The 27,576-nt window shown below is 42.8% G+C and overlaps 2 protein-coding genes across 2 annotated transcripts; one reads left to right on the top strand and one right to left on the bottom strand.

Moving 5' to 3' along the window:
* Window positions 1-1,401: 1,401 nt before the first annotated feature.
* Window positions 1,402-10,130, bottom strand: WDR77 (WD repeat domain 77). Its single transcript, XM_026483766.4, has 10 exons — window positions 9,827-10,130; window positions 9,385-9,570; window positions 8,132-8,273; window positions 7,793-7,842; window positions 5,152-5,222; window positions 4,965-5,019; window positions 4,425-4,496; window positions 3,762-3,870; window positions 3,158-3,226; window positions 1,402-2,531 (listed from the first exon to the last, which is right to left on the bottom strand). Exons 1-10 carry the CDS (start codon window positions 9,939-9,941, stop codon window positions 2,372-2,374), a joined length of 1,029 nt encoding a protein of 342 aa, XP_026339551.2. The 5' UTR covers window positions 9,942-10,130; the 3' UTR covers window positions 1,402-2,371.
* Window positions 10,131-10,199: 69 nt separating this feature from the next.
* ATP5PB (ATP synthase peripheral stalk-membrane subunit b) lies at window positions 10,200-27,433 on the top strand. Its single transcript, XM_026483767.4, has 7 exons — window positions 10,200-10,342; window positions 10,628-10,664; window positions 13,642-13,787; window positions 15,535-15,698; window positions 16,103-16,228; window positions 21,113-21,292; window positions 22,321-27,433. The coding sequence occupies exons 1-7, from the start codon at window positions 10,303-10,305 to the stop codon at window positions 22,396-22,398; spliced, it is 771 nt and encodes a 256-aa protein (XP_026339552.1). The 5' UTR covers window positions 10,200-10,302; the 3' UTR covers window positions 22,399-27,433.
* Window positions 27,434-27,576: the final 143 nt, after the last annotated feature.

Here is a 27,576-nt window from a genome sequence, read left to right as displayed (position 1 = left end):
TTCAAAGATATTGTTTAAAAATGGAGGCAATTCAAAAAAGAATAATTTAATAAATAAAGATAGTACTATTTGCTTTTGCTGCTATAATGTGACGGTGAGTCAGCAAGTAATGCCTATAAAGCTACTAAAGAACTGGCCTCCTGCTGCCCTGTGGGGCAGGAGACAGCTTGGGAATCAGAGCAATGTCTGGTGCCACCTGAAACCACACCGAGCCTCCTTCAGCCCGTGGCTCCGGGCACTCCCGAGAAGGCGTGGTGATATGCAGATCAGCAGTGGACTACAGGGGGTCAGGAGGGGCTTCCGAATGAGAACAATGAAGACAGGGAAATGGACGGACCCCAGCATTAGACATCTGAACCAGTGAAATTAAATGCAATATAAATGCCTGTAGCTTTAAGCCGAGTAAAAGGAGCCTGTTCCCAACCCTCACCTGTAAGTCCACGCTCACGCTCCTGAAACTCTTGAAACTCTCCTCACGTCCAGGACTTACTGAACCGCGCGGGCTATCACATTTCTCACTGAGGAGCCACCTTCTGTTCTAAACCACCTTCTTTGCTCACTGTAACATACACATCTGACCCAAACTGGGACAGTCATTCCTACCTGGGATGGTAATTTTGATTAGATTTGCCAATGTTTTAATGGCAATCATTAATAGATGTGATTACCCTCATCGGCCCAGACCTGAATCCAAACCAACTTTTTTTTTTACAATAAGATAATGTGGTTTTTCAAAAACGGTTTTCCTTCTTTGCTGTCATTTTAACCACCTTGAATCAGACAGACATTTCCTTGGGTTCTCGTCTCCGCTGCTTTCCTCTCCACCATTCCTGAGTTCAGGAGGAAAAGGGCTAGGCAAATTTGGTTCCTGCCCACCTCACCCCTCCTTTCTCTAAGCCATCACAACTTTGTGAAGTTTATCTCTGGGAAGAACTTCAGCGTTTCCGCCCACCCACCCAATTACCTTCTAAGTACTTATGGTTAGGAACAGTGAAGGCTTTCTTCCCATCTTACCCCAAACCCAGTAATCACGACTACAAATTCCAATGTTTTTACTCGGGGTTATTGTGATGACAGAGCTCCTGTTTGGCAAAGGTGAAGCATGGAAGCTTTACTCACAAATATTTTGTCCATACTCCTTCAAACTGGCCTAGTTTCATGTGATTTTAGCCGAGCTAAACTTGCAAAGCACGGAAGTACATAACTGTACTTAGTTTCGTAATCAGTAATTGACCATGACTTCTGGCAGTAACCAGTCCACCCACCCAAGTAACCCAATATTTAAGTCCCAACTAGCTACTCTGAGGGGCTGAGGAAGCACACACACAAAAATGCTGGGCTATGACTGATACCCTGATGACTCGCGTAAGTGAGATATGTCTAACTGCACATAACACACGCTTCAAGACAGGCCGAAGCCTAAGCTTTTTATTTCACCAACTAGTATTTCCAATTCTCTGATGCTGTACTTTAAAATCTTCAGAGTCCACAAAAACAGCAGTCAGACTTCCTACATCCAGAGAAAGGGGTCCAGAAGCCAGGAGAGGTCAGGCCCCAAGCTGTTTTCCCGTGGGAAACATGGCAGACGCTCCTCGCAAGTCTATGTCAGTTTTTAACTTAACTAAAATGCCTTTCCGCTCTCCACCATCCCCCAACGTTTTCCCATGGGATCTATGACAGGAAAACGCTCATCTTCCACAGGTACAATTCCATGGGCGGGGGGGGGGGGGTGAGCGTTACACAGGCACCAGCCAAAATTTTATTCAGCCAGAAAATGGATTTTTGACTCAGTTTAATGGCAAAGATGTGGAAAACTATGAGGAGTGTCCTGGCTTTTCCTCGAGGTGAGCTGGGCGGGATTTTTGTGAATGGAAGCATTGCCATAGAAAGGCAGATTAAGTTCTATAAAAAATAAAGTTGCTCCTATCTCCATGAGTGGTATATAAGCTGCTTCCAAGAATCCAGGGATGCCCATATCCCACATCTCATCCAGTCTGGCCAATTCCTCATGCACAGCCACGTAGGAAGCATAAAACCCTTTTGTGAACTTTTTTTTTTTTTTTTGGTGGGGGGACGGCTTGGGAAAGATGTAAGATGGATTTCTTTAATTCCCTCCCACCACCAAAAATTATGTATCTACACACACACTCAGACACACATACATATCCAATTTTAAGAAAGTTTTTCTTCCCTATGACTACAAGATCCCAGAATCCAGCCTCCCTCAGGCCGAGAGACGATGCCTATTAACTGCCCAGATCTGGCGTACCAACATACTGTATAAGGCTCCTGTGTGGTCTCACAGACGGAGAGGGCAGGGGCAGAGGGAGTGGATACTCATGGGGGATTTGCTCTTTGTCTTAAATCCACTCTACTCGGCAACGCTCTTAGGTCCCAGGGCCGGGAGAGGCTCTGTAGGCAGGATGTGGTGGATGACCTGGTGGTCCCAGCCCACCGTGGTAAGGAGGGAGTGATTGAGCGGGGACCAAGTAGCATCTCTCACAAAGTCTCTGTGGGCTCGGCTTCTAAACCTAGAAGAGAAAAAAGGGAAGTATGGGCGTGGTGAGAGACAAGAGGAAAAAGCGGACTTGGACAAGAGAGACACTCCAACACAACCAGGGCACCTTTTTGGATGTGTGACACAAACTTCACCGTATGGGTGGCCTTGTCACCATGACAGCAGTGCAGTTAGCCACAGAGCACTTCATCGATCATTCAGTCCAGTGTCCTCATTTCATAAAGAAATGGTGGCTAGAGCAAGGGTGGTAATATGGGCCAGGATCAGAGAGCAAATCACGGCTCTCTCAGTAAGAAGGAAGCAGTAATTCCGGTACGGTGTTTGCGGCCTTTCACCCCACAGCAGGTCGCATTTCACGTATGTGCTCTTTATGTGACAAAGGTAGACTGTCCCTTTCTGGAGAGAGCTGGATCACCAGATGGAAATCCCACCTACCACCACAGCCCTCCTTTACCAGGGACAGAGCTGGTTGTGAGTCAGTCCCAGGAGCAGGGAGACAGTCAGTGCCAGCCTGCTCCCACCACCCGGCCCCCTTGAGTGAGACGGTGCAGTCAGTGCACTTCAACGAAGGCAGAAGGACCCAGCCACCCACAGCTCTTCTCCCCAATCCCTGATTACAGAACCCCACTTCACACTTACACCTCCGAAAGGCCTGAGTCCAGCACAGCAAGTGAGCAGTCCTCACTGACAGAGGCCAGGAAAGGGGTGCTAGGAGAGCAAGGGGAGGGTTATGTCAGGTAAAGCCATGATCCCATGATGAATCCTGCCTGGTGTAGCCCTCACCCCCCACCCTAAAGTGACCCAGAGGAGGTGGCCTGATCCCCACTTCGGGTTAAGGTCTGGCTACCGCTCAAGTCCACATTACAAGTTCCAGGGCAAGAGGAGGGAAATGGAGCAAACCAGGGTGGACAAGCAGCCTGGCAACCAACAACCCCATCTGGTTCCTCCCTGCAGTTTTAGCAAGAATGCAGAAATTTCCCAACCACGCAGTCTCAGAAGCCCGCAATATTAATCATTCTGGGTGTTGAGCAGGAACAGGACCTTATCTTAGCCCTGTGCAGACAGAAACCATCCTACCCAAAAAAGGACTGTGGTCTTCAGAGATCATGAGCGTTCTGAAACCTCAGCTAGAGCACTGTCTGCCTTACGGAATGGCCCAATCAGCTAATGCTCTGCAAACATCAGCATGCCCCAGCACGGTCCCATTCACACCCATCAGGCCCCCGGGGACAAAGGACAGTACCTGTGTGGGGAGAACACCAGCCCAGTGACACACTGGGAGTGCACAGTTGAGCTAAGGGCACACCTTGCACTCTTGGTGTCCACAAGGGAGACGGTTCCACTCTCATCACCTAGAGAAAAGAGGAAGCCCATCACAGTGGATCAGAACATGGCCCTGGAGTCAGCCAGACCTGGATTTGAATGCTAGCTCCTCAACCTTACACGAGCGAACCACTCTGAGCATCAGTTTCTTCTTCTGTCAAGTAGGGACAATTAGTCACTGGTGGTCGTGAAAATTAACGAACGAGATAGTTATTATTTTAACCACAAACTCCGTCACCATATGTACAGTATCATGGCTCTGAGAGCATGGGAGCTAGCCCTACTCTACAGCCGAGTTCCCTATACAGCAATCCACTTGTTTTGTGGTTCACTCACTTCTGGCCATGCCCGGAATACAGGAGCCGGAGCAAACAATCAGGAATCAGATCTAAAAAGTCATCATGTTCTCCAAAGCCAAACTAAAACCACTTTTGCATCATCCCACCTTCCCACGGGCGTAATTCACACAATGCCCAAGTGTGCTGCTGAGACCGAGCAGCTAGAGTCGTGTGCGTGACGGGGTCAGCGTGCTCTCACCCTCCCCCTTCCCAGGGTCAAAATGCTGTGGGACAGGCTGCCTTACCGAAGACAAAGACTTCGCTCTGCTGAGGATGCCAAGCCAGGGAGGTAGGAAGGTAGCCAGAGGCAGTGCAGCCTGCAAAGAGAGAGGAGGGAGCTGAAACGAGACTCAGAGCCCAGCTCTGTGAAGGAGCTTCTCAAACAAAGTTGCAGAAGCACCTTTATTCCCCTTCCCAAACCCTACTAAGGCAGCCGTGTCCTTGCCCTTGACCCTCATACCCTCATTTAGCCTTCGGGCTCCTGCCCTTTCTGGACACGAGTCAAAGGCAGGTTTCAGGCATACAGCATGAAGGCAACAATGCTGGCCCCTTTGTCCACCCATCCCAGAAACATAAAGTAAATCAGCCACCCACGAACCCACCCTTCCTCTTGGTGCCCACTGTGCAAAATGGAATCAACAGAGCCTCAGTGGGGAAAAAAGTGATTATATCCCTTATGTCACACTGACTGAACCTCTGGTGACTTTGCCTCTGTCTCTGGCCAAGGAAGCCTCTTCCAGGTGGGTTCCTAGTACCACCCTCCCACCACTGGCTCTCAGACTCACCCATCTGTGATGCTGGCTTGGGACAGCGGGTATCCCAGAGTAAAATTCTGTTGTCCTAGAAGAAGGAACAGAACAAGAGCTTCACAATCCAAAGAGCAGCTGCTGGCCAAGTCTCCACACTAGACTTGTGGCCAGAGGGTTCGAGTGTGGCTAGGAAGTGGGGAGGGAAGGAGAGGCTGTATCTCACCTCACTGCATGAAAGGAACATGGAATCCTTGTGGGGGGAGGCCGTGACACAGGTGACCTGCCCGGAGTGAGCTGTGAAGGAGAGAGAAAGGGAAGTATGACAGAGCAGAAGCTGGAGGCATTACTACCACGCAGCCCAGATACTACTAAGGGAGGTGTGAGAAACGGGCCTTATCTCATGATGCAATTTAACAAATCTTGTGAGAGATTTTGGATTAGACAAAACCTAAGAGAAAAGGTTGATGGAGTTCTAAAACCTAAAAAGGCATGGGGAAGAAAATGAATTAGTGAAGACAAGGAAAGAAAAATTAGGGGCTGAGCAAGAAGAGCAAAGGGATTTACATCCCAGAAGAGCAATTTTCATACGATAGTACCCACACGCCTCCAGATAACATACAGACACTTTCAGGGGAGGTCTGGATACTGATGCATTTCAGGAAATAAACTTTCCAAAGTTCTCTTTCCTTAAATCAAACTGAGAAGCTGCCAGAGTTTCCCAGTGCCCCTTTCCTGCCTCGGCTTTCACATTCCCCTTCTCCCAGTTGTGGAAGGGATGCACGCTTCTCACCCACCCCACACCGCACCCTGGTACAATGCCCAGGTGTGTGAAACTCTAGGGTATTAAATCAAAGGGGCTTTTCCCCAAGAGCCAAACAGCAAAAGGAAGAGCATCTGGGTAAAATTCAGTGCAGGGGCTGGCCTTGTTTCATCCTACCACAAACCACAACACACCACAAGTGCTAGAGTAATTCTGAGACTTCTCTGTGTTTCCTCTTAACAATGAAAATTTTGAAAACTATGACAGATGGTTGTCAGAAAGACACATCTGACAAGTTGAACCGAACTTCAAAATGAAGTCAGACTTTTTCTTTTTTTTTTCTTTTTAAAGATTTTATTTATTTATTTGACAGAGATAGAGACAGCCAGCGAGAGAGGGAACACAAGCAGGGGGAGTGGGAGAGGAAGAAGCAGGCTCATAGCAGAGGAGCCTGATGCGGGGCTCGATCCCACAACGCCGGGATCACGCCCTGAGCCGAAGGCAGACGCTTAACCGCTGTACCACCCAGGCGCCCCGAAGTCAGACTTTTTCTGATAGAAATTTAAGTCTAACTTGGCCAGCTGGCTTAACAATGCAGGTTAGTTTTTAGCCAGTTAGGTTATTCGGTAGACATTTTGCAGAGATGAAAGGGGCTTAACCTGCAAATCCAGTGCACAATAATGATATGGCCAGAAAGTACCTCCTTTGCAACTATTTAAACTTAAACTAGATGCCAATTTAAAAAATGTGTGAGAGGGTAGTTTTTGGAAAATTTTCCAGGAGGTCTACGTGCTAAGATCTTTGAAGATCACTGATATACGTTAATTACAGGCTGTGGAAACCATATACTTTAAAGGTATTTCAACTAGACTACCTGAGACAGTCTGCCCAGGACAGGAGCATATCATCAAACCGCCTTTCATGGAAAGCCAACAGAATGAAAAGGAATTGATTGCTCACTTGAAAGCAAAGCTCAGAGACAAGCACCATGGGAAAATACAAAAGATAAAGAATAAGTGGCTCCCCTGCCCTCAAGGGACTTGCAGTTGGGGGGGGGGGATTAGACAGAAATACAAAGAACTAATGAGAAAAGATGAATGGAGGAAGTGCTGAAAGAGTTAGAGCAGACCAGGAGAACCCTCATAGGCCTAAGAAATAAAAGACATGTGTGGTAGGCTCCACATTGGTATTTTAACATTGTTTGACCATTTACAGGTCTTGGACGCTGAAGGTCCGAGATCTTTATGAATTTGGGATTTTTGCTTTGGCACATTTGTGAATCATACACTTTGCAGTTAGAATTGGCAGGGAATGGCATTAAGCCATTGACTGAACCAGGTCATCACCCAGCATCTACACCTCTTAGCCACACACACATTAATGCTCCAAGCATTATCGTCATGAAGAATGGCTCCCAGAATGAAGTCAGCTGCTACCACTATTAATGAAAATGAGTTGGAAAAAAAAAAAGTAACATTAATAGAAAGTGATGGCTTTCACCAGAAAAATAGAAATTTTATGGAGGTGAATATTCAAAAGTTCGAGATTCACAAGTCTCAGGGTTTATTCTTGGAGAATGTCAAGGATCTGCTATGATTGGTTTTAATTAGAGCAGTATGTTTGAAGGGGGACTGACAGAAGGGCTTGAATGCCATGACAAGAAAATGGGATATTAACCCACAAGCCACACAAACCACGACAGATGAGGGACTGCAGATGGACAGATGAGGTCAGTGCCACCATCTGTGAGGAGTAAAGCCTGAAAGCAAAAGGGAGCATCAGAAATGGAAAGGGAAATCACTGACCAAGTGGAAAAAGACTCCAAAGAACTCGGGGACCCACTGATAGTGAGGAAGCAGGAGGGGTGGAAAAGCACTGAGAGCTGGAGTCTCATGTGGCCAAGAAGATGGTGAGGCCATTCCCGGAAATAGGGAAATTAAGAAAAGGCAACGGATAGATATTGGGGCCTGACTATAGTTTTGGAAGAAAACTATCAGGCAGAAGGGCAAGGAACTGCTGCCCCTGATATCCAAAGTTCAAAGTGACCAAGGGGAGAATAAAAAGAAAACAGCTAAGGCCAGGACTAAAGAGAATGTGCACTCACCCCGGTATGAACTCAGTACCATCTGCTGGGCAAGGTCCCAAACCTTGATGCTAAGAAGCAAAAGGAAACAGATCCTTAATTTGACCTACAGTATCTACATAAAACAAGTTCAAATACGAACTTCTTTTAACTGACATGTCCTATGTCATTGCCTACTGGGCTTCTGCTGAGGCCTATTCACAATGGACTGTAATATCTCTACGGAAATGTTATAGACATGTCATAATTAATCACTGTGTTATTACAGTACCCCCAAAACGTTACTCAACGAAGCTAACAGGATAGTAAAGACACCCAAAAGGGGTCTAAAAGGCAGGAACAGTGAGCGCAAGGACCCACCAGAAGTCTTTGCTACCGCTGACTGCTTGTGCGCCGGAGCTCAGGACACTGACCGTAGACACAATGTCATCATGCTCATACTTGCAGAACTTGCTGACAATGAGTGTCTCGTTCTCATCCAGCTCCCACAATTCAACAGCACCTGTTGGGAGTGGGGAGAAGTTTGGGGGAAATGAGTGTAGATTACACCAAGACAGTAATTCACTTCTAGGATTCAACGGAGTCCACAGTCACTAAACTAACAAAGTAAGCTATTACTACAAAAGCAAAATCCATTATCACTACGGGATTTAGCTAGTTTCCAAGACATCTGGTTTTATGCTGGCATTACTCTTTTCTTAATAACAGTCCAGACAATTAGGCAGGGAAAGCTTCTAGAAAGACAGGGAAAGATGGAATGACTGGCAAAATCCATTATCTGTTTCCATGAGAAAACACTGGAAAATAAGTCCCAAGAGACAAGGATAAAGTCTCCATAATCTCTGTAGCACACAGTCCAGTGTGGTTAAATCTTCCCAATTGCTTGGACATTAGTATTTGTTGAACAATTTGAATAAATATACTATAGCTTCTTTACAAATGTTGTGAATAACTGAATGTCCTGCACAGTGACAGGTTAAGTACAGAGAACCCCCCCAAAAGTTGTCTTGAGTATGTAGTGCTCAGGCTCAACACTCAGGGAGGCTCAGTCTTTAATGTCCCACTTTTTTTTTAATTTATTTTTTTATAATTTTTATTTTGTTATATTAGTCACCATACAGCACATCCCCAGTTTTTGATGCAATGTTCCATGATAATGTCCCACTTTTATCCTTCCATGCAACGCCTACCAATATCCAAATGCTGGTTTTTTTTTTTTAACTCCAAAGACTCCATTGCTGAACCTGACTTTCAAAACAAAGCAGAATGAAGACATTTAAAAAGAAGAAAATGGGAGGAAATGGAAAGAGCACAGACTGACTTAAGCATCATCTTTAGGATCAAGATTATCCTTGGTCTGGGTTGAGGGGGGATACTGGGAAGGTTATAGGGAAGAAAAAGTGGTTCTAATTCACTTCTTAATTTTGTTAGAAATTCCCACCAGGCAATTTAGAATCACGGAAAGGTATCTTCCCGCTACACAAGAGCTCTCCTTCCGGCCAACACCCTCAAGCTCCCCCAAGCACTGAGTATGGGACATAAAAGATTGAACCCGGCCCGATCTGTATCCCATCCCCCATTCCACCTGTGGGGTTGTGGAGAAAGTGACTCACCTGAATCGGAAGCCACTAGGATACCTCTGTCCCCAACCCAAGTGAGGTCAGCCACTCCGGCCTCCGTCTGGACTCCGGCGGAACAGAAGCCTTCGTTGGGGGCGGCACAAGGGTCCTTGAACAGCCAGAGGGAGCCTGCCCAGCAGCGGCCACTCAGGCTGGAGGCCCCGAGCAGGAGCGCCCCATCTAAAGGAAGTACAAGCTGTCAGAGCTGGAGGAGTGGAAGGGCTCGTCTCCATGGTGACCGCACTGAACGAACAGCACGCGGGCCGAGTCTAGATCTGAGCTCAGGAACCCGGGGCAAGGGTGGGAACTGAACTAAGCGACGCGAGGCAGGGGTCAGGAAGGCAGGCGGGACGGGGGCGGGCTGGAAAGGCCAGTCCTGGGAAAGGGCATCCCGAGCCAGGGTGAGGGAGCTCCCAGGCCCGGGATCTCGGCTCACCGGACCGATACCGCGCAGCCTCCAACTGCCGTTCCATACAAGCGGGCGCATTAGGGGGAAGGTTCCACTCGCGGACCGCCGGGGGCACTAGGGGGGGCGGGGTTTCCTTCCTCATCTCCACGGTTCCAACTCCAACCTAGACCCAAACTGGACGCGCGCCCGAGATTCAGTCCGGCAGCCCCACGTGGTACCCCTCTGGGCCTCCGCCCCTCTCCACAGGCTACGGCCGCTCTATATCTCGCGAGAATTGCTTCTACGGTTCCATTCCGCTGTCAGCTGCGGCCCTCTGGCAAAAAGCTCTCCGCCCTCAATGCCTCTTATCGCGAGAAAAAGAATTAGAGGCAAAGTTAGTGGACAGAAGGCACGTTGTTCTCTTCTCGCGAGACTTGTGAGCGACCATCTTGCTCCCGCCCCTGACAGAATATCTTGTTCGGGTCACCGGGACGCAGAGCCTACTGCGCGGACCCTCTTTGACCATGCTGTCCCGGGTGGTTTGTTCTGCGGCCGCCGCAGCGGGTGAGACGTCTAGACCCTGGTCCGGGCTATCAGAGTGATTGCAAAGGAGTGCGTCTAGGGTTACTGGAGGGGGTGGGAGGAAAGGGGGTGTAGAAAGGCGCAGCAAGACTTGGGCCTGAGTGGGGAATGAATTGCGCCGCTCGCAAGGGGCGCGCGTGGGGGCGCAGTCTCGGGGGACTGGAAAGAGGGGTGCATGGCCTTAGTGGGCGGGCCCCGCGGGGACCGAGGAATGGACAGACCAGATTTCACCTTGACCTTGCTGACCTGAGCCTTGTTCATGTGCAGCCCCCTGTCTGAAGAACGCAGCCCTTCTCGGTCCAGGGTAAGTAAGAGGGGTATAATACTTCCTTTCGTCCTTGTTTTATCACCTTATTTCACTTCTCTGTAACCCCCTCTTTGCTTTAGGCCCGAAATTACCCTTCTTTAGGTAATTTTGAAAGGCTTAAAGCTTCATTCAAACCCTGGTGCACCTGTAACTTCCTGGAATATTTATCTTACCGTCTTATGGCAAAGACTAAGAGGGTAAGTGATGTGTTCTAACTGAACTAGAAGCTGGTTTTGGTGTCTTCTAAGCCCCGCCCCTTTCTCTTGTGACCTTCATCTGGACTTAGCTGCCACAGCGGGAATGGGAGTTTCTAGATTGCATACCTAAAAGCAAGTTTATTAAATAAAGTAATGAAGCATGTTATTTTTAGTCTCTCTCCCAGATTTCGACTTTTACTGTCAGATCATAAGAGTCAGAGAAATCATTCATTGTTTCAGTAAATATTTATCTTGCCACTTCCATAACAAAAGATAGAAAAATGAGTAAGTCTAACCTGCTTTCGTCTCCAAGGGGAGGCAGCTATAGAATAGTGGTTTAGAGCGAAGACTCTCAAGCTAGAGTTACACCTGGTTCCTCCACTTACAAGCTGTGTGACCTCGGTTTCCTCCTCTGCAAAATGGAGATAATAGTATATTATGATTAGGATAACTAAGGACTTAATTCCTGTAAAACTAAAAACAGCAGTCGATATATAGTATGTGCTAAGTGTTGACATCTGTTTTTAATGTTACGTAAATCATGTTAGTTTTCGGAATTTCTCTTTTTGCTTCCAGACTTAGCTCTAAATCTTGCCAAAATTTGACAGCTATTTTTGCTTTGCAAAAATGGCTTTTAATCCATCTGTAATTAATTTTTGTGTGTGCAGTAAAGTGAGGCTACTTGCTTCCAACTTAACAAAGAAAAGAGATTCCATACAGACAGGTAAACAATTTTAACAGAAGTCATAAGTAAAATAATTACATATGTAAGATGTAAAGAACATACTTGATTTCTCTTTGTTTCACATTCCATATCTAATACATCAGTGGGGCTCTTCCTCCAAATTATATCTGGACTTAAAACCACTCTTCCACTACCACTGTTACTGAAGTATGAACCACCCTCAACTTTCACCTGGTCTATTTCAGTAGTCTCTTAACTAGTCTGCTTGTATCTCTCAATTCTTGTCCCATTATAGCCCATTCTCCTAGTAGACTTAGGGATTACATGAGTCCCCCACACCCCCCACCCCAACAAAACCCTCCAGAGCTCCTCATCCCAATGAAGTAAAATCCAAAGTTACCATAACCTAGAAGGCCCAACATGAATTGATCTCCTCCTACCTCTTAATTTATCTCCTTATATTCTCTTTTTGGCTCACTCTGTAGCCATGCTGGCTTCTTTGCTGTTGCTGTGAAAAGCCGACTCTTGATCTCAGCTCAGGTCTTGACTCAGGGTCTTGAGTTCAAGCCCCATGTGGGGCTCCACATTGGGCATGGCACCTACTTAAAATATAAAAACAAAGGGGTGCCTGGGTGGCTCATTTGGTTAAGCATCTGCCTTTGGCTTGGGTCATGATCCCGGGGTCCTGGGATCGAGCCCCACATCAGGCTCCCTCCTCAGCGGGGAGCCTGCTACTCCCTCTCCCTCTGCCTGCCACTCCCCCTGCTTGTGTTCTCTGTCAAATAAATAAATAAAAATCTTTATAAAAATAAAAAGAATAAATCAGTGGTCCTCATCCTGGAACATTGTTGCCCTCCAGGGGACATTTGGCAATGTCTGAAGACATTTTTGGTTGTCACTACTGGGTGGGAGGAAGGATGCTGACTGGTAGTTAGTGGCATAAAGGCCGTGGGGATGCGGCTAGTCACTCTGCAGTGCACAGAACAGCCTTCCACAGCAACAAAAAATATCTATAGTGACGAGGTTGAGAAACCCTGATTTAGATAAAAGAATCTTGAGTATGATTCTCAAATAACAAAAGTTGGTGGACTAGTTAATATATTGGGAGGCAGAAATAACCTTCAAAAGATAAAAGCTTCAAATCAAAATCAATGAAATAATAAAAACTCCTACATTGTAAAGGGATAGAGGTAGAATGGGGGTGTGTGTGGGACAAAAACGTACTGAGAATTTGAAGGAGACTGAGCTTGACAGCATATATAAAGAAGACTAGAGGATTTTATTTCATCAGAATTTTAATGAGATATCACTGCGCTGTAACTGCTAAAAATGCAGTCTTGGGCTGTTGGAATAGGAGAATAGTTGACAAATCCACGGTACAATAATTCAAGCTCAGTAATGGCATTAGCAAGTTCTCAGTACATATTTGTAGAATGAATGAATTGGTGACGCTGTGTTTAGAGTATTATGTTTGGTCCTGATACCTCACTGTAGTAAACAGAACCAGACAGCAACTTGTGGATCGTCAGGATTGTGAGAGAACTGAGATGTTCAACCCAAATACACAGGCATTGTGTATGTTACATAGAAAAGTAAAATTAGATCTAATGGATAGACGTTTCAAGTATGTACACAGCAGTTCAGTTTAAAGATGAACATAATTAGAGCTACCCAACACTAAAAAGGCCTGTTTCACACAGTGGTTAGTAGCACCCATCACAGAGAACACTCAAAAAGGTCAAAGTTCTTGCCGTCAAGGTGCTCACAACACAGCGGATATATAATAGCTAATTGCTTACATAGAACTTTACTGTATGCTTAGCACCATTCGAAGCACTTTACCTAAAATCCTCACGGCAGCCTTATAAAATCATATTCTTTATTCGCGTTTTACCTAGAGAAATCTGTGATTACAAAAGCTTAACCTACGTGCTCAAAGTCAAGTGGCTGGTCTAGGATTTACACCCAGATAATCTGGCTGCAAAGTCTACGTTCTATATTGTAATTCTAATAATAAACATACAAAGTGCTAGACAGATGACCTTTAAGACCTGTAGAATAGCCTTTAATTTTGTGTAATTGCTACCCATAGGGTATTGCAGGCAACAAGGATCTTCCACACAGGGCAGCCAAGTCTTGCCCCTGTACCACCTCTTCCTGAACATGGAGGAAAAGTTCGTTTGGGGCTGATCCCCGAAGAATTCTTCCAGTTCCTTTATCCTAAAACTGGCGTAACAGGTAAGCATTTGCCCACTGTTTGATAGGATGTTTAGATGGTGTAGTTTATGTTTACCTAGGATTTTAGTAGGTCTCTTATCTCTTCCACCTATACACAAAAATGAAGGCAGAAGTAAATTGTGGAAGTAATTCAGTGGAACAGTTGTGATTTGGTTGCCCTAACTTGTCTTTGAAGTAAATGTGGTTGGGATTTTAACTTGATCTTATAGCATAGTCTGCGTTTCTTGATACACCACATGCGCTGAATGCCTGCTCTTGCCAGGTACTCTCCTAAGCATACAGTAGCGAGCCGAGGTGGCTGCCGTCACGGAACACACGTTCTGTCATAGGACAGATAGTAAAGAAATGAGGAGCTGTATGATATATTGTCAGGTAATGGAAAGAGCTATGGATTAAAATAAAGCTAGGTAAGACAGTAGAGGTTATTAAATTGTATATATAAGTAAAAACAGAAATTGGGCCATATTTATCAGTTTTTCCCTTTTAAGAAGGCATATGCTCTTCTGAAATCTTAATTTTTATAATGCGGTCTGCTTTCACTTACATTATTTAATCCTCATAGCAGTCCCATAAGAGCTTTTTATTACCGAGAATAACTAGAAGATAAAGAATTTGCTGAGATTTATTCTCTCTTTGGTGACTGGGTTGGACTTTAACACAGGTTCTCCAATTCAGTGTTCTTTTACGGCACCTGCTGCCTTTCTTTTCCAACTACTGCTGTGACTAGGGAACTCTGGGAACCAAGGTGGTTTTTTTTTTTTTTTAACCCTCCGGGGAGTGGCCAAAAATAGCATTTCTATAACTGAAATTGCAAGAAACATTAGGGGCCTCACATCCCCATAGGAGATAAAAATGTTACCTACGATAGGCTTTTTTGTAAGTTCACAAGTAAAATTTTTAATTTATGTTAAAATTTAAAGTTTATATGTTGGAAGCAAGTTTTAAAAAGAGCTGTTGAAACTTTTTATGGGAAACCGGATAAAATACATTTGAGACGGTTATGCTTTTTATCCTTGTAATACATTGTAACATCCTTTGGTAGTTGTGTTGCTCAGAAACACTGTAAAATACTGCCCTTTGTGGGGCAGCTTTGTCCTCGCCCGTATCTTCTGAGGCACAACAGAAAATCCTAAAGAAATGTACATCATGGTTTTGTGTCCTTTCAGAACTCATAGCCTGGTTAAAGAAAAAGATACCTATGTTTGAAACATTATAACTAGGTACTGTAGGAATTGAGAATCCCGATAGCAAATTCATCCATTTACATACATACTACTTTCTATTAGGGTTTTTTTGTTTGCTTGCTTATTTCCAGTGTCAGGTTCCTATTCAATAAAACTAGGCAGGAGTGGATAAATTTTATCCTGACCAGTGTTCCCATTCAATAAATAGTATATTTTGCTGCACAAATTGCTTACACAGTTGTGCTAGCCACGCTACACATCATTTGTCCGTTTCATTCGCCGTGTGAAGAAAGTACTGTTCCTGTTTTACAGATGAGGAAACTAAACTCAGAGATTATTTATAGTGCTCAGTTTCTTCTGTGTTGCAGGGTCAGATTTCCTGGAGTCCAGATCCTTGGTTTTTTTTTTCAACACTACCATACTGCTCCTCAGTGCAGGGTTATTTATAAATCCAGTTACTTTAAATCATATAACATCTTCAACTAATCAAATGTAGAACTTTCTGTCTTTCCTTTCGGGTATAGTATATCTATCCATCATAAAATAACTTTTCCTTCTTTTAGGACCCTATGTGCTTGGAACTGGACTTATCCTATATTTTCTGTCCAAAGAAATATATGTGATTACTGCAGAGACCTTCTCTGCCATATCAGTAATAGGGTTGCTGGTCTATGTAGTTAAAAAATATGGTGCCTCGATTGGAGAATTTGCTGATAAACTCAATGAGGTAAGAACTGTAAGCCTGATTTCTCATTTTAGACTGTATTAAAAGCATCAGTACCATCAAGTGATGTTTCTGACGTTAATGTTAAGCGACAAGCACATAGAAATGAATCTAATTACGATGATTAAAATTATAAGTGTTAATGTTGGTTACTAATTTGAGATACATTTTTTTAAATCTACAAAACTTTGTCCAGTTTTTCCATACTTGTGTTCATTCAACAAGATATTGCGTACCAATTAAGAGCAATTATTTTTAAGGACTTGCGCATTTCTCCCTGTATGTGCATATGTTTCTTCATGGGTGTTTCTACAAATGAGGAATATAACTTTGAGGAAGCATAGAATGAAGCTGTTTTGTTACCTTTCATGCTTTTGCTGATCTTTGTTGTAAAATCATAATTGCAGCAAAAAATTGCCCAACTAGAAGAGGTGAAACAGGCTTCCATCAAAGAGATCCAGGATGCGATTGATACGGAGAAGTCACAGCAGGCACTGGTTCAGAAACGCCATTACCTTTTTGACGTCCAGAGGGTAGGTTTCAGAATGTCCTGAGGAAAATAAAGTTGCTCATTTGTGTGCATTTAAAATAAAAATTAGAATTTTATGAGAAATGGTTGAATATGTTGAGCATATTTTATTTAGAAAAGAGATTCGGGTGGGGCTTGGCAATTATAGCTATTTAGATACTTAATATCTATCAAATGGATAAATAGTTCCTCTAAAATTAGAATAAAAGTTACAAAAGAACATATTTTGGATCCACAGAGAAGGAAAGTAGTCATTAAATTGTGGCTGACTAAAGAGTGGTATTCACTGTCTGAGGCTGTAGGTGAAATACATGCTGTGCGGTTCATGTATGCCTGCTGTGAGGAGCTCTTACTTGGCATACTGGTTACGAGGAAGTCTGAGACCTTATGTTCCAATTCACAAAGCACATTCAAATGGCTGTAAAGCTTTCTACCATGGTTCTAAAATACTTCGTTTCTAAAACATTTCTAGGAATATGCTCAAGTATTTTTGTTTTAACAGTCACATTGTTATTTACTTTGAGCCCCTGCTTTCTGCCTGATATTTACAGTGAGATGCCCTTATATTGAAATTTTATGTTACAGAAGCACGTATGAAATGAAAAATGAGATGCCAAGGTAAAGTATCTGAAATAGTAAAGATCTAGGCCAGTATTTCTCAGTGTGGTCTTAGTACCGTATGTATCAGTCCTCTTTGGTGCAGGTTTATGGACCCAGTCCAAGACTTGTGCAGTCAAACCTCTGTTAGGGGCTATCTAAGAATCTATATTTTAAAAAATGGATCCCTAAAGATTCTTAAGCACATAAATGTTTAAAAACCTCAGGAAACTTTAAAACCTCTTTATATACATATTTAGGTTTCAACCAGAGAGTGCTTCCTCATACATGATATATACACACAAAATCTGACTTTGGAAGATGTAGCCCTTTAATAAGAATTAGATGGTAGTCTTTACGTTTTTACTTATTTATGAAAAATTTAATGACTACTGATTGAGCTCTTCCTGAATGGAAACTCTGGTCAAGGCAGGTGTTTGGGAATAAAAGAAAGTCTGCCTTCATGGAGTCTGCCTTCTAGCCTGGGGTTGAGAGAAGGACAGAAAAAAATAATTGAGCAGGTAGGAATGTCAGTGGTAATGAATGCTGTGTAGAACAACAAACTAGGAAAGGAGATTTTAAAAGAAGGGAGTTACTTTTATTGGGCAGTCTAGAAAGGCCTCTAAATGTCTTACTTGAACAGACACCTGAAGAAGTGTTGGGGCAGGCTACATGGACTTGTGGGGAAATAGTATTGTAGCAGAGGGAAGAAAAATCACAAGGGCCCTAAACCTGGAAGCTTATTTGGTGTAGTCAAGGACTAGTAAAGAGACCAGTGTAGTTGAAGCAGAATGGGTAAGAAAAGAAATCAAAGTAGAGAGTGGTTAGGGGCTAGACTGGGTCAAGTCTTATAGGCGTCTCTGTGGACTCTGATCTGTCCTCTGAATAAGAAAGTCATTGAAGCTTTACGCAGAGGAGTAATACGATCTCACTTGCCTTTTGAAGGGTTACTCTGAATGCCTTGTTGCAGATAGCCTTTGGTCTTGTATGTAGCATTGGTTTGAAATGCCTACAGGTTAGCCAAGTAGAATTGTTAGGTAAAGACCATTGGATATATGAGTCTGGAATTTACGGGGAGAATTCCAGAATTCCATGCTGGAGATTTGGGAGTCATAAGCTGACAGGTGGTACTTAAATTCCTAAGACTAGAACATGGTGGGGAAAAACCGGTGAAAACAAGGACAGTTCCAATGTGTAGTCATCCTAGTTATGGTCAAGAAGTAAAGGGCCTAAGAATTTTCCATGGATTTAGCAACATGGAAGTTCTTGGTAACCTTGGTAAGGGCTATTTTGGGGAAGTAATGGGAGTGAAAGTAGTCAAGGAGATACTAGAGATTTAGGGGAAAGAAGACCAGGAGGGTGAATGGACTAAAGAAATGTACTTAGAGGTAGTAAGGGCCACTTGAGATTAATATCTCTGTTTAACAGGCAAACCTATAAAGATTCTCATTACAGACTAGCAGATAACAACATCCCTGTCACTTATTAATTCGGTATTATTCTGGAGATAGTAGCTGGATTCGAGAAGAGAAAGGACTAAGAAAAAGCAGTTACCATAATTTGAAGGTTAACTGATTATATAACTAGAAAACCTAAGAGTCAACATAATTATTAAAATAATAACCAAGTTTAGTCAGGTGTCTGGGTATACCATTATTATCTAATAACCAAAATCAGTACCCTTCCATATACAAATAGCAGTCAGAAAATACACTGGAAGAGGGTAAACTGTCTAGGAAAAGATGCCTCGAGTAAACTTCACTAGAAATGTGCAAAGTTTTTACTTCATGCAATGCTTGTGAGGTGTAAGGGTCTAAGAACCTTGTTCTTAGATTGGAAGACTCAGTATTATAAGGACATCAGTTCTCCCTACTTTAATCTCTACATTTAACACATTCCTAGAAGGAAAATACTAATAGCCTGGAGGGAGGGGATGTTGGAACTTGGACAAATTGATTATTAGTTTAAAAAAAAAAAAAAAGAACATCCAGGAATATTTTGGGAAAAAGTAATGAGGAACAGTCCTGCCAAATACGAAAACCCATTATAAGATTATAAGGAGTTGTAAATAGGATGGTGCGGCGCATGAGTAGAAAGTCAGGGTGGCACAGCGGTGAAGAACTAGAGATCGAGCTAAACGCTAAGGCAGTGTAGACATGGCAGTTCTGTTGTAGAGGGGAGAGAAGTGGGCATCTATGTAGACACAGGGTTGGTGCCCTACCTTTCACTTTCTACTAAAATAAATTTCAAACTAATTAAAGATCTTCGTAAAAACGAAACCATAAAGTGGAAAAAGAGAACACAAAAAAATACCTTTGGAGTTGACAAGGCCTTTCTAATAAAGATAACAAAATCTAGAAACTTATGTATGGTGACAGATATTGACTAGACTTAATGTGGTTGTTTCAAAATGTATATGAAATATCGAATCTGTGTTAAACACCTGAAAGTATACCTCAGTTTATAAAAATTTTAAATTACACCTCAATTTTTAAAAATTCCGTGGATCAAGAAGATGTGGTATGTATACACACGCTCGCACGCATGATAAAGTGTTGCTGGGCCAGCAGAAAAATGAAACCTTGCCATTTGCAACAACATGGATGGAGCTAGAGAGTATTATGCTAAGTGAAATAAGTCAGAGAAAGACAAATACCATATGGTTTCACTCATGGAATTAAATAACAAAACAAATGAACATGGGGGAAAAAAGAGAGGCAAACCAAGAAACAGACTCTTAACTATAGAGAACAGACTGATGGTTACCAGAGGGGAGGTGGGTGGGAGGATGGGTGAAATAAGTGATGGGAATTAAGGGGTGCACTTGGCTGTGATGAGCACCGGGTGTTGTATGAAGTGTTGAATCACTATATTCTACACCTGAAACTAATACTACACTGTCTGCTAACAAACTGGAATTTAAATAAAAACTTGGAAGAGGAAAAAAAAATTTTTAAAAATCGAGAAGCTATAAGTGGAGAAGTTGTTAAATTGATCTCATGAAAGTTTTACATGTAAAAATGAGCATAAACAAAGCGACAGACTGGGAAGAATACGTGTGTTACATGTGACACAAAAGGGTAGTTAGTTACCTAAGGAGAGACCAACATCCCAGTAGAAAACTAGGCTTAGGACACAGACCATTCATAAATAAAGAAATGTAAATTGTTTCTAAATATGTAAATGTTCTTAGATAATGTCATTAGAATTACTATTTTTCTGCTTATGAGAACGGAGAGTAAAAGGTTTTATAAATACCATTGGTCAGGGTTTGGGGTGATAGGCATTTGTGTTTCTGGCAGAGAATGAAGTGGTACAACTTCATTTGGATTGTGACAGTGTTAATCACAGTTTAAGAGCCTGGGCTTTATAGCCTGGCTCCTTGTATTCAGATCTTGGCTTCACAGTTTATTAGCTCTGTAACGTTGGACAAATTCCTTAGCTTCTGCTTCAGTTTCTTTGCTATAAAATGGATATAAAATAGCAACTATCCCATGGTATGATGATAAGACTTAATTGACACACAGTTTTTAGAATATAGTAGGTACTCAACATGTTATTATTACAGCAATTTTTTTAACTTATTTATTTATTTTAAAGATTTTATTTGAGAGAGAAGAGCTTGCGAGAGAGCGAGTGAGCATGGGGTGGGGGGGGACAGAGGGAGAAGCAGACTTCCCGCTGAGCAGGGAGCCAGATGTTGGGCATCCATCCAGGGATCATGACCTGAGCCAAAGGCTGATGCTTAACCAACTGAGCCACCCACGCACCCCATTTACAACCAGTATTTATTTATACATAAGGGCAAAGACATATACAACAGATGCAGCATTATTTCTGGTAGAAAAACTTGGAAGCAATCTAATGTATTAATAGAGCTTAGGTAAATAAACTGGATTATGGGACACCAGTATAGTAGAATTCAGTGTAACCTAAAATTGTGGTGGGTCTAGATGTCATAATTAGTAAAAGTGATGTGTGCGTGTATTGTGTGCATGCCTGTCTATACCTGTATTTTGTTTATTGAATGTTTCTGGGAGGGAATACAAGAAATACAGGAAGATAGTGGCCTGTGGGCAGACTGGAGGAAACTTTATATACTTTTAAGTATATTTTTACCATACGCTATTAGAATTTATTTACCACATTCGTCTCTTATCTATGCGTATTAAGTAAAATAATTTTGCATAAAATACAAGAAAGTGGTGGAGTATTCTAACCGGCAGAATCTACAGAGTGGAAGTGGTCCTTCAGCTCTGCAGTTTTTCATCAATTCTTCATTTTGCTTCAGAATAACATTGCCATGGCACTGGAGCTTACTTACCGGGAACGGCTGCACAGAGTGCACAGGGAGGTGAAGAATCGCCTGGACTATCACATCTCTGTGCAGAACATGATGCGTCAGAAGGAACAAGAGCACATGATAAACTGGGTGGAGAAGCACGTGGTGCAGAGCATCTCTGCACAGCAGGTGCGTGGTATTCTGAAACTTCTGGAGTTGTATTGGTTTCTCTTACGGGCTTCTGCTGCTGCTCTGTTAGGATAGGAATCTTTAGCCTAGAGACGCTGGGGTCGCCCTGGTTCATTGTTCTGGGTAGTGGTAACCTGGAAGACGCTGCACAACGACCCTGGTGGCTTTCCTCTTCCTCAGAATTTGGTCACCAAAGGGTCTCTCGCTGTCAGAGACAGTGGCAGATAGTTGAGAACACCGATGGTGGCACACTTGTGTTCAGGCTCCAACACCCGGGAAACGCTAACCAACATAGTTCATTTCTCTCTGCAACAGACTGGATGAAGCCATTTCTGAGTCCCTTCCATTCCCTAATTCCGTGATCTCTACTCCATTTCCTCTTTCCAGCCGCTTACTTCATTGGTCTTGAACAGAAAAGAAATGGTTTTTTTTACTTACCTAAATTTGTTTTCCTTTTTAAAGTTTATATTATTTTTTTATTATGACTTGATTTCTTCTTTCCCAATTATATACAGTATGAGGCATTTCTGATCATTTTCTGTGTAACCATCAAGGACTAGAAGAACAGGGTCTACCAACATTTAATGAATTTTTTTTCAGTAGATTATCTTTTACATAAAAACAACATAAATAAGAAACAGGGAAAACACTAAAGAAAAGAGAAAATTATTTTTATTCTTAACATTTCTGTGTTAGTAATGTTTGTTAGGTTGCTATTTTTCAAGCAGCTATTAGCTATACAAGCTAACATCAGTGACATATGGTTACAGGAGTGCCTGGCTTCAAATTCTATGTAAATTTCACTCATGAAAGCTGTGAGCCCGGAGATTTTAACTAATATCCTGGATTTGCTTAGAATAAATTGCATCCCCCCTATGGTACATAAAATTCCTAGTAGTCTGTCATGTCATCTTGAGATTCTGTAGGAACCTCAAGGTCTTGTAGGAGCTGTCCTTTAGAATTACAGTATTTATACCTATTTCTGTGATTTGGAGAGGTCTAACCAGATTTCTCTTTCCGTATCACAGGAAAAGGAGACAATTGCCAAGTGCATTGCAGATCTAAAGCTGCTTGCAAAGAAGGCCCAAGCACAGCCAGTTCTGTAAACGCATCTATCCCGGTGGAGACAGCTAAAAGCAATTGACTAGAGAAACTAGTCCATGTGACAAAATCTTTCTGTATTGCTGTCTACTGAAATTACATGTAACCTTTCTTAAAAATGAAAAGTTTGTTTCATATGGTCAGAGAACTAAAACAGTCTGTTGGCCAACAAGATGTTTTTCATCCTTCTTGCTCTATTTTGAGTTCCATGATAACTTGAGAATGAGCAGTTTGCTTTTAATAAAATTGGTTGGCTGACTAACGATTACCAAGTTACAGTTTAAATTTGTAAGTACTTCTGCCGTCGTACTTTATAAGTGATAGTTGAAACTAGGTTTTTCAGGTTGCATAATATTCTGAAGTATTTTAATATTTATCATATGGGTAAAAATCAGATGTCATTGAACTGATAATCTAGTGATAAGCTATTTCTGGCTAACTGACAAGTTATAGGAAATTTTAAAGCTTTTCATTATTCTTAAAATAACTAAAGGAAATGTGTATCAAATCACATTATTGGCTTTATTATTTTAGTAGTATGTCTATGGAAAATATGGACCCAGGGTGTCATAAAATTACCCTAAAGAGTCCAGCAGATAAGTCAGAAAATTCTGCCCTTCCATAGGTTTGTCTGCATTTAATTCTCCCATACTTATAAGGATGTACTTGTACACAAAGGACAACATACATAATAGGAAATAATTTGAAAATATGTACCATTTGGATAACTGCTGTTTTCACTGACTTCCTAGGATTTTAATTTATGTAACAGCCGATATCAGGTCAGTATTTATTGATGGCTAATGTATCCGTCTGCTATAGAAATCAGATTTCTTTATTCTTACTTAAAGAGATTTTGCTAGGGTCAGCAGAAGTGTTCCAAATTATTTGTTTAACAAAGGACTTAGAAATACCTAGTCTGTGCTAAGCACCATCCTGTACTGGTCATACAGAGATAAAATTCCTGCTCAGAAAGTTAAAAATCTAGAAAGACAGAGTATGTGAACAGTAGAGACTTTAGTATGGGTGCTTTAAGAGTATGACAGGTACCATTTCAGGTAGTCTCACTAGCCTCGTTTTTCTTATATAGAACTATCAGCATTCAGTCAGAGAAGCAGAACTACTAGGATAGAGGTTTCTACAGGATTTGACTTGACACTGTTCTGGGAGCTGGTTAAGCATGGCTCTCTGAGGCTGTAACCTTTGTTTCTGATGTAGGAGCTTGAAGTCCACAGAGCAGGCAGTAAAGAAGGGAAGATGTCTGTAAAGTGGGAGACACAGGAACAAGTAGAAATCACAAGCACAGACTTGAAACCCTTGTCATTTTTATTACCTCGGATTTTGAGGGTATTGACTCCTAGAAAAGCCCAGGTCCTTTTTCATATATACCCTGTCCAAAGGTTAGGAAAGCTGAAGGGTGATCCAAGGAAAGGTTGGGAAGTTAAGCAGGCCCAGCTACAACTGGGGAGCCACAGATCAACAACAAAATGTGTGAGCTGCTAAACAGTTTTCTGCTTCACATCTGCCCTCTAAACTTGCTCAAGAATTGAATGCTCACTCTAACCAAAACATTCAGGGAAGAGAATTCTATAAAGTAGTACAGTGTAACCTACTTGACACATTACGAACCCCCACAAAGCTAGCCTATTAATAAATGTTAATCTGAATGAATAATACTTAAAGCAAAAGCTCTAATCCCAGGAAGTCCATGAACATCCAGTAAAACGGAGAGAGCAGAAAGGTGACAGGTCAGAAAAAAGAAAGGCTGAGCTGGCATTTGAAAGAGCTTGAAGTTAGCCAAAAGAGGGAGGGTTTGGGTCCAGAAAGAAGGAGCAGCATTCGTGATTGTAGAGAAGCTACATTGATGTAGGAGAGTAACTTTTTTTTTTTTTTTAAGATTTTATTTATTTGACAGAGAGACAGCCAGCGAGAGAGGGAACACAAGCAGGGGGAGTGGGAGAGGAAGAAGCAGGCTCCCAGCGGAGGAGCCTGATGTGGGGCTCGATCCCAGAGCACTGGGATCACACCCCGAGCCGAAGGCAGACGCTTAACAACTGTACCACCCAGGCGCCCCGAGAGTAACATTTTTGAAACTCAAGAAGTTACTCGAGTGAAATACAAATAGGAGTTATATTAGGGTTGCTTAAATGCTGTGCTTAGCGGTTGGATTTTGTTCTGAGGACAGGGGAGCCAGTGAAAGGTTTTAAGCAGAGGAATGACAAGTAGATTTTTGTTTCAGAAAAGGCACTATCACCAGTAGAAAACAGTTTGGAGAGAGGCAAAGCTAGCTTAGCTGCGGGATCATTCTAACCAAAAGACATTGAAGACCTTAACTAAAGGCCTCGTCAGTGTGGTTGGAAAGGAGGGAATTGAGAAACACTAAGGCAATATGAGTGGGACTTGAGTGTGCAGAATACGGAAGAAGGGAACAATCGATGTGAGTCACAGCTTTCTTGCTTAAAAGAGAAGGGAACAGGAGCTACTGTGATTCACTGTGATTCAGGAAAGAGAGTAAGTCTAAGTATAGAGCCATGAAAGAACATCAGTGTTTTAGAAATAGTAGAGGATTCCTCAAAAGAAGAAATAGCCAGTTGTTGGAGGGAAACCAGGAGGGAGCAGTGTCAAAAAATCAAGACCATGGAGAGTTCCGTGTCGGAAGAGCCACTTTTTCAGGGAGATTAAGAGGACTCAAAGTGCCCATTAGAGTTAATAGCTTAGAAGTCTCTGGTGGCCCTTCTTAGAGTAGTTTTGGCTGAATAGCAGGGACAAAAGATAGATTACAGTGGTGATAAAGGATTGAAAGGCAGTGAGGAAATAGACCCACATAGAATAATTTCCGAAACACTACTCACCCTCACTCGTTTTGTCTACACGCCTATTGGATACCTCAAAGGCATCTCAAATGTAAGTTAAAAATAGATGTTTTAGTCTCCACTTCCAGCTTGCTCTTCCCTGAATCTTCTCCATCTCATAATGGCACCACCATTCACCCAAGTTGGTCAGCCCAAAAAACTAGGAGTCAACCTTAGTTCCTTTCACTTCTTTTTTTAAGGTTTTATTTATGAGACAGTAAGCACAAGTGGGGGTGGGTGGGTAAGGAGGACAGAGGGAGAGGGCAAGCAGACTAAGCAGACTCCCCACTGAGCAGGGAGGGAGCCCGATGACAATGTGGGGCTTGATCTCAGGACCCTGAGTTCATGACCTGAGCCGAACGCAGACACTTAACTGACCGAGCCACCCAGCCGCCCCACCCTTTCACTTTTTTTTTTTTTTAAGATTTTATTTATTTATTTGACAGAGATAGAGACAGCCAGTGAGAGAGGGAACACAAGCAGGGGGAGTGGGAGAGGAAGAAGCAGGCTCATAGCGGAAGAGCCTGATGTGGGGCTCGATCCCATAACGCTGGGATCCCGCCCTTAGCCGAAGGCAGACGCTTAACCACTGTGCCACCCAGGCGCCCCATCACTTTTCTATCCAGTTCATCAGCAAGTCTTGTTACTTCTGCTCTCAGAACTTACCACAAATCTGTCCACTCCTACCACTGCCTAATCCAAAATGCCATGTTTCACTTGGGCTACTACAATTCCCTGTTGTCACACTTGCACCCCTTCTAACAATCCTCTGCAGCCAGAGTGAGCTTTAAAAAATGTAAGTTGAATCCTGTCATTCCTCTGCATAAAACTTCATAATGCCCCATCACATTTAGAATCTAATCCTTACAATTATTTACAAGGTACTATGTGAACTGGTCCCCAGCAATCTCTCTGACCTCGTCTACCACTTTCCCTGTTCATTCTGCTTTGGCCATCCTTTCTTTGCTGTTCCTCAAACGTCTAAACTTTCCCAGTTTGCAGCCTTTGCACAAAATCAGAGCTTCCCAGACCGGTTGCCACAGATGGCAAATATGCCAGGAGATACTGCTCTTTAATATGTGGGGCAGCCAGGCTGACCCTCGGGCCAATGATTTCAGGCTGAGAACAGCTTCATCTGGGGCTCTTCATCAGGCCACTTGGTCCGAGCAGAGTCTGAGAACAGGCCCCAGAGTCCCCAGAACCAGAGAACCAGATGAGTGACATCCGTGTGCACTCAGCAACACTGAAACATTGCCAGGAGAGTGCTCTGCTACCTGGACATAAGCCACAGCAGCTGGGTGTAGAGCACATGCTGCTTCCATTGGGCAAGGGGCCACGGATATGCTGGAGGAATTTGTTTACCTGTGCCCAAGGGGTATGGTGTCAACCCAGAGTGAAGCCAGCCAGCAACCAGAGGAGGTGGTAAGCCAAGCAGGGGTCCTAGAGGTGAAACTCCAGACCCCGGTTCCAAATGTCTACCTTCAAATGATCAGAAATGTATTTCTATGTAGTAGATGTGGTTTGGGACCTACCAACCGGCTGCATGGGGGTTGGCTGTGCCGGCTGCAGATTAGAGTATCTTGATTATTTTTTAAGTATATGATATGAAAAAGTCCAACTGAATTTGAAGTATTTTTGTATTAGCAAAAGAAGTAGATTACAATGTCAATGAAAAAAAGGGAAACATTAGATTCTTCTGTTATAAGTTTTATAGTGAGCATAAAAAAATTTATTATCAATGATAAAAATCTGAAGACCATTCCAATCAAGTCAATCACCCTAATTCAGTGGTTATTCTTAGCATCCCTCATGGTGAGATAACCAGAAATGTTCCCTGATGTGATTAAATATAAAGTAGACGATATCACCTATGATGTAATCTAGCCAAAAATAATGAACTTGAATCTGTCGAGGCTTAAGATGTAAATTCCAGTTTCCAGGAACTGCAGGAGATAGAGGAACAAGATAAATTACACTAAAGGAAGTAATTAAGAATTATGTTTCTCCATGTATTAGGTCTTGAGCGTTTTCCATTAAAGTTTTTTGATGTTCTCTGTTAAGGTCTGGTACCTCTTTTATAATGTTTATTCTAAAAACTCTCTATTCTTTATTAGTATTATAAAATGTACCTTGCTTAAATTTTCTGTTTGTTGTTGAAGAAATAAAATTAATGTGTAGGTTCCTGGAACTTTGTTGTTGGGATTAAAATGCAATTGAGCGGGGCGCCTGGGTGGCACAGCGGTTAAGCGTCTGCCTTCGGCTCAGGGCGTGATCCCGGCGTTATGGGATCGAGCCCCACATCAGGCTCCTCCGCTATGAGCCTGCTTCTTC

Source organism: Ursus arctos, unplaced genomic scaffold (genome assembly GCF_023065955.2).
Source record: "Ursus arctos isolate Adak ecotype North America unplaced genomic scaffold, UrsArc2.0 scaffold_12, whole genome shotgun sequence".
Classification (NCBI taxonomy): Eukaryota; Metazoa; Chordata; class Mammalia; order Carnivora; family Ursidae; genus Ursus; species Ursus arctos.
Note: the sequence above shows the minus strand (reverse complement) of the source record. Positions and strands in the feature narration are given on the sequence as shown.

What these genes read in the sequence shown, in the direction of transcription:
- WDR77 (XM_026483766.4), bottom strand. Translation starts at nt 9,941, where the DNA reads ATGAGGAAGGAAACCCCGCCCCCCCTAGTGCCCCCGGCGGTCCGCGAG. An exon ending in TGTTCCTTTCATGCAGTGAG is followed by an intron (nt 5,020 to 5,151) that starts GTGAGATACAGC and finishes TCCTTCTTCTAG; the next exon opens with GACAACAGAATTTTACTCTG. An exon ending in GAGCGAAGTCTTTGTCTTCG is followed by an intron (nt 3,871 to 4,424) that starts GTAAGGCAGCCT and finishes TCTTTTCTCTAG; the next exon opens with GTGATGAGAGTGGAACCGTC.
- ATP5PB (XM_026483767.4), top strand. Translation starts at nt 10,303, where the DNA reads ATGCTGTCCCGGGTGGTTTGTTCTGCGGCCGCCGCAGCGG. An exon ending in GCAGCCCTTCTCGGTCCAGG is followed by an intron (nt 10,665 to 13,641) that starts GTAAGTAAGAGG and finishes TGCTACCCATAG; the next exon opens with GGTATTGCAGGCAACAAGGA. An exon ending in TCCTAAAACTGGCGTAACAG is followed by an intron (nt 13,788 to 15,534) that starts GTAAGCATTTGC and finishes TCCTTCTTTTAG; the next exon opens with GACCCTATGTGCTTGGAACT.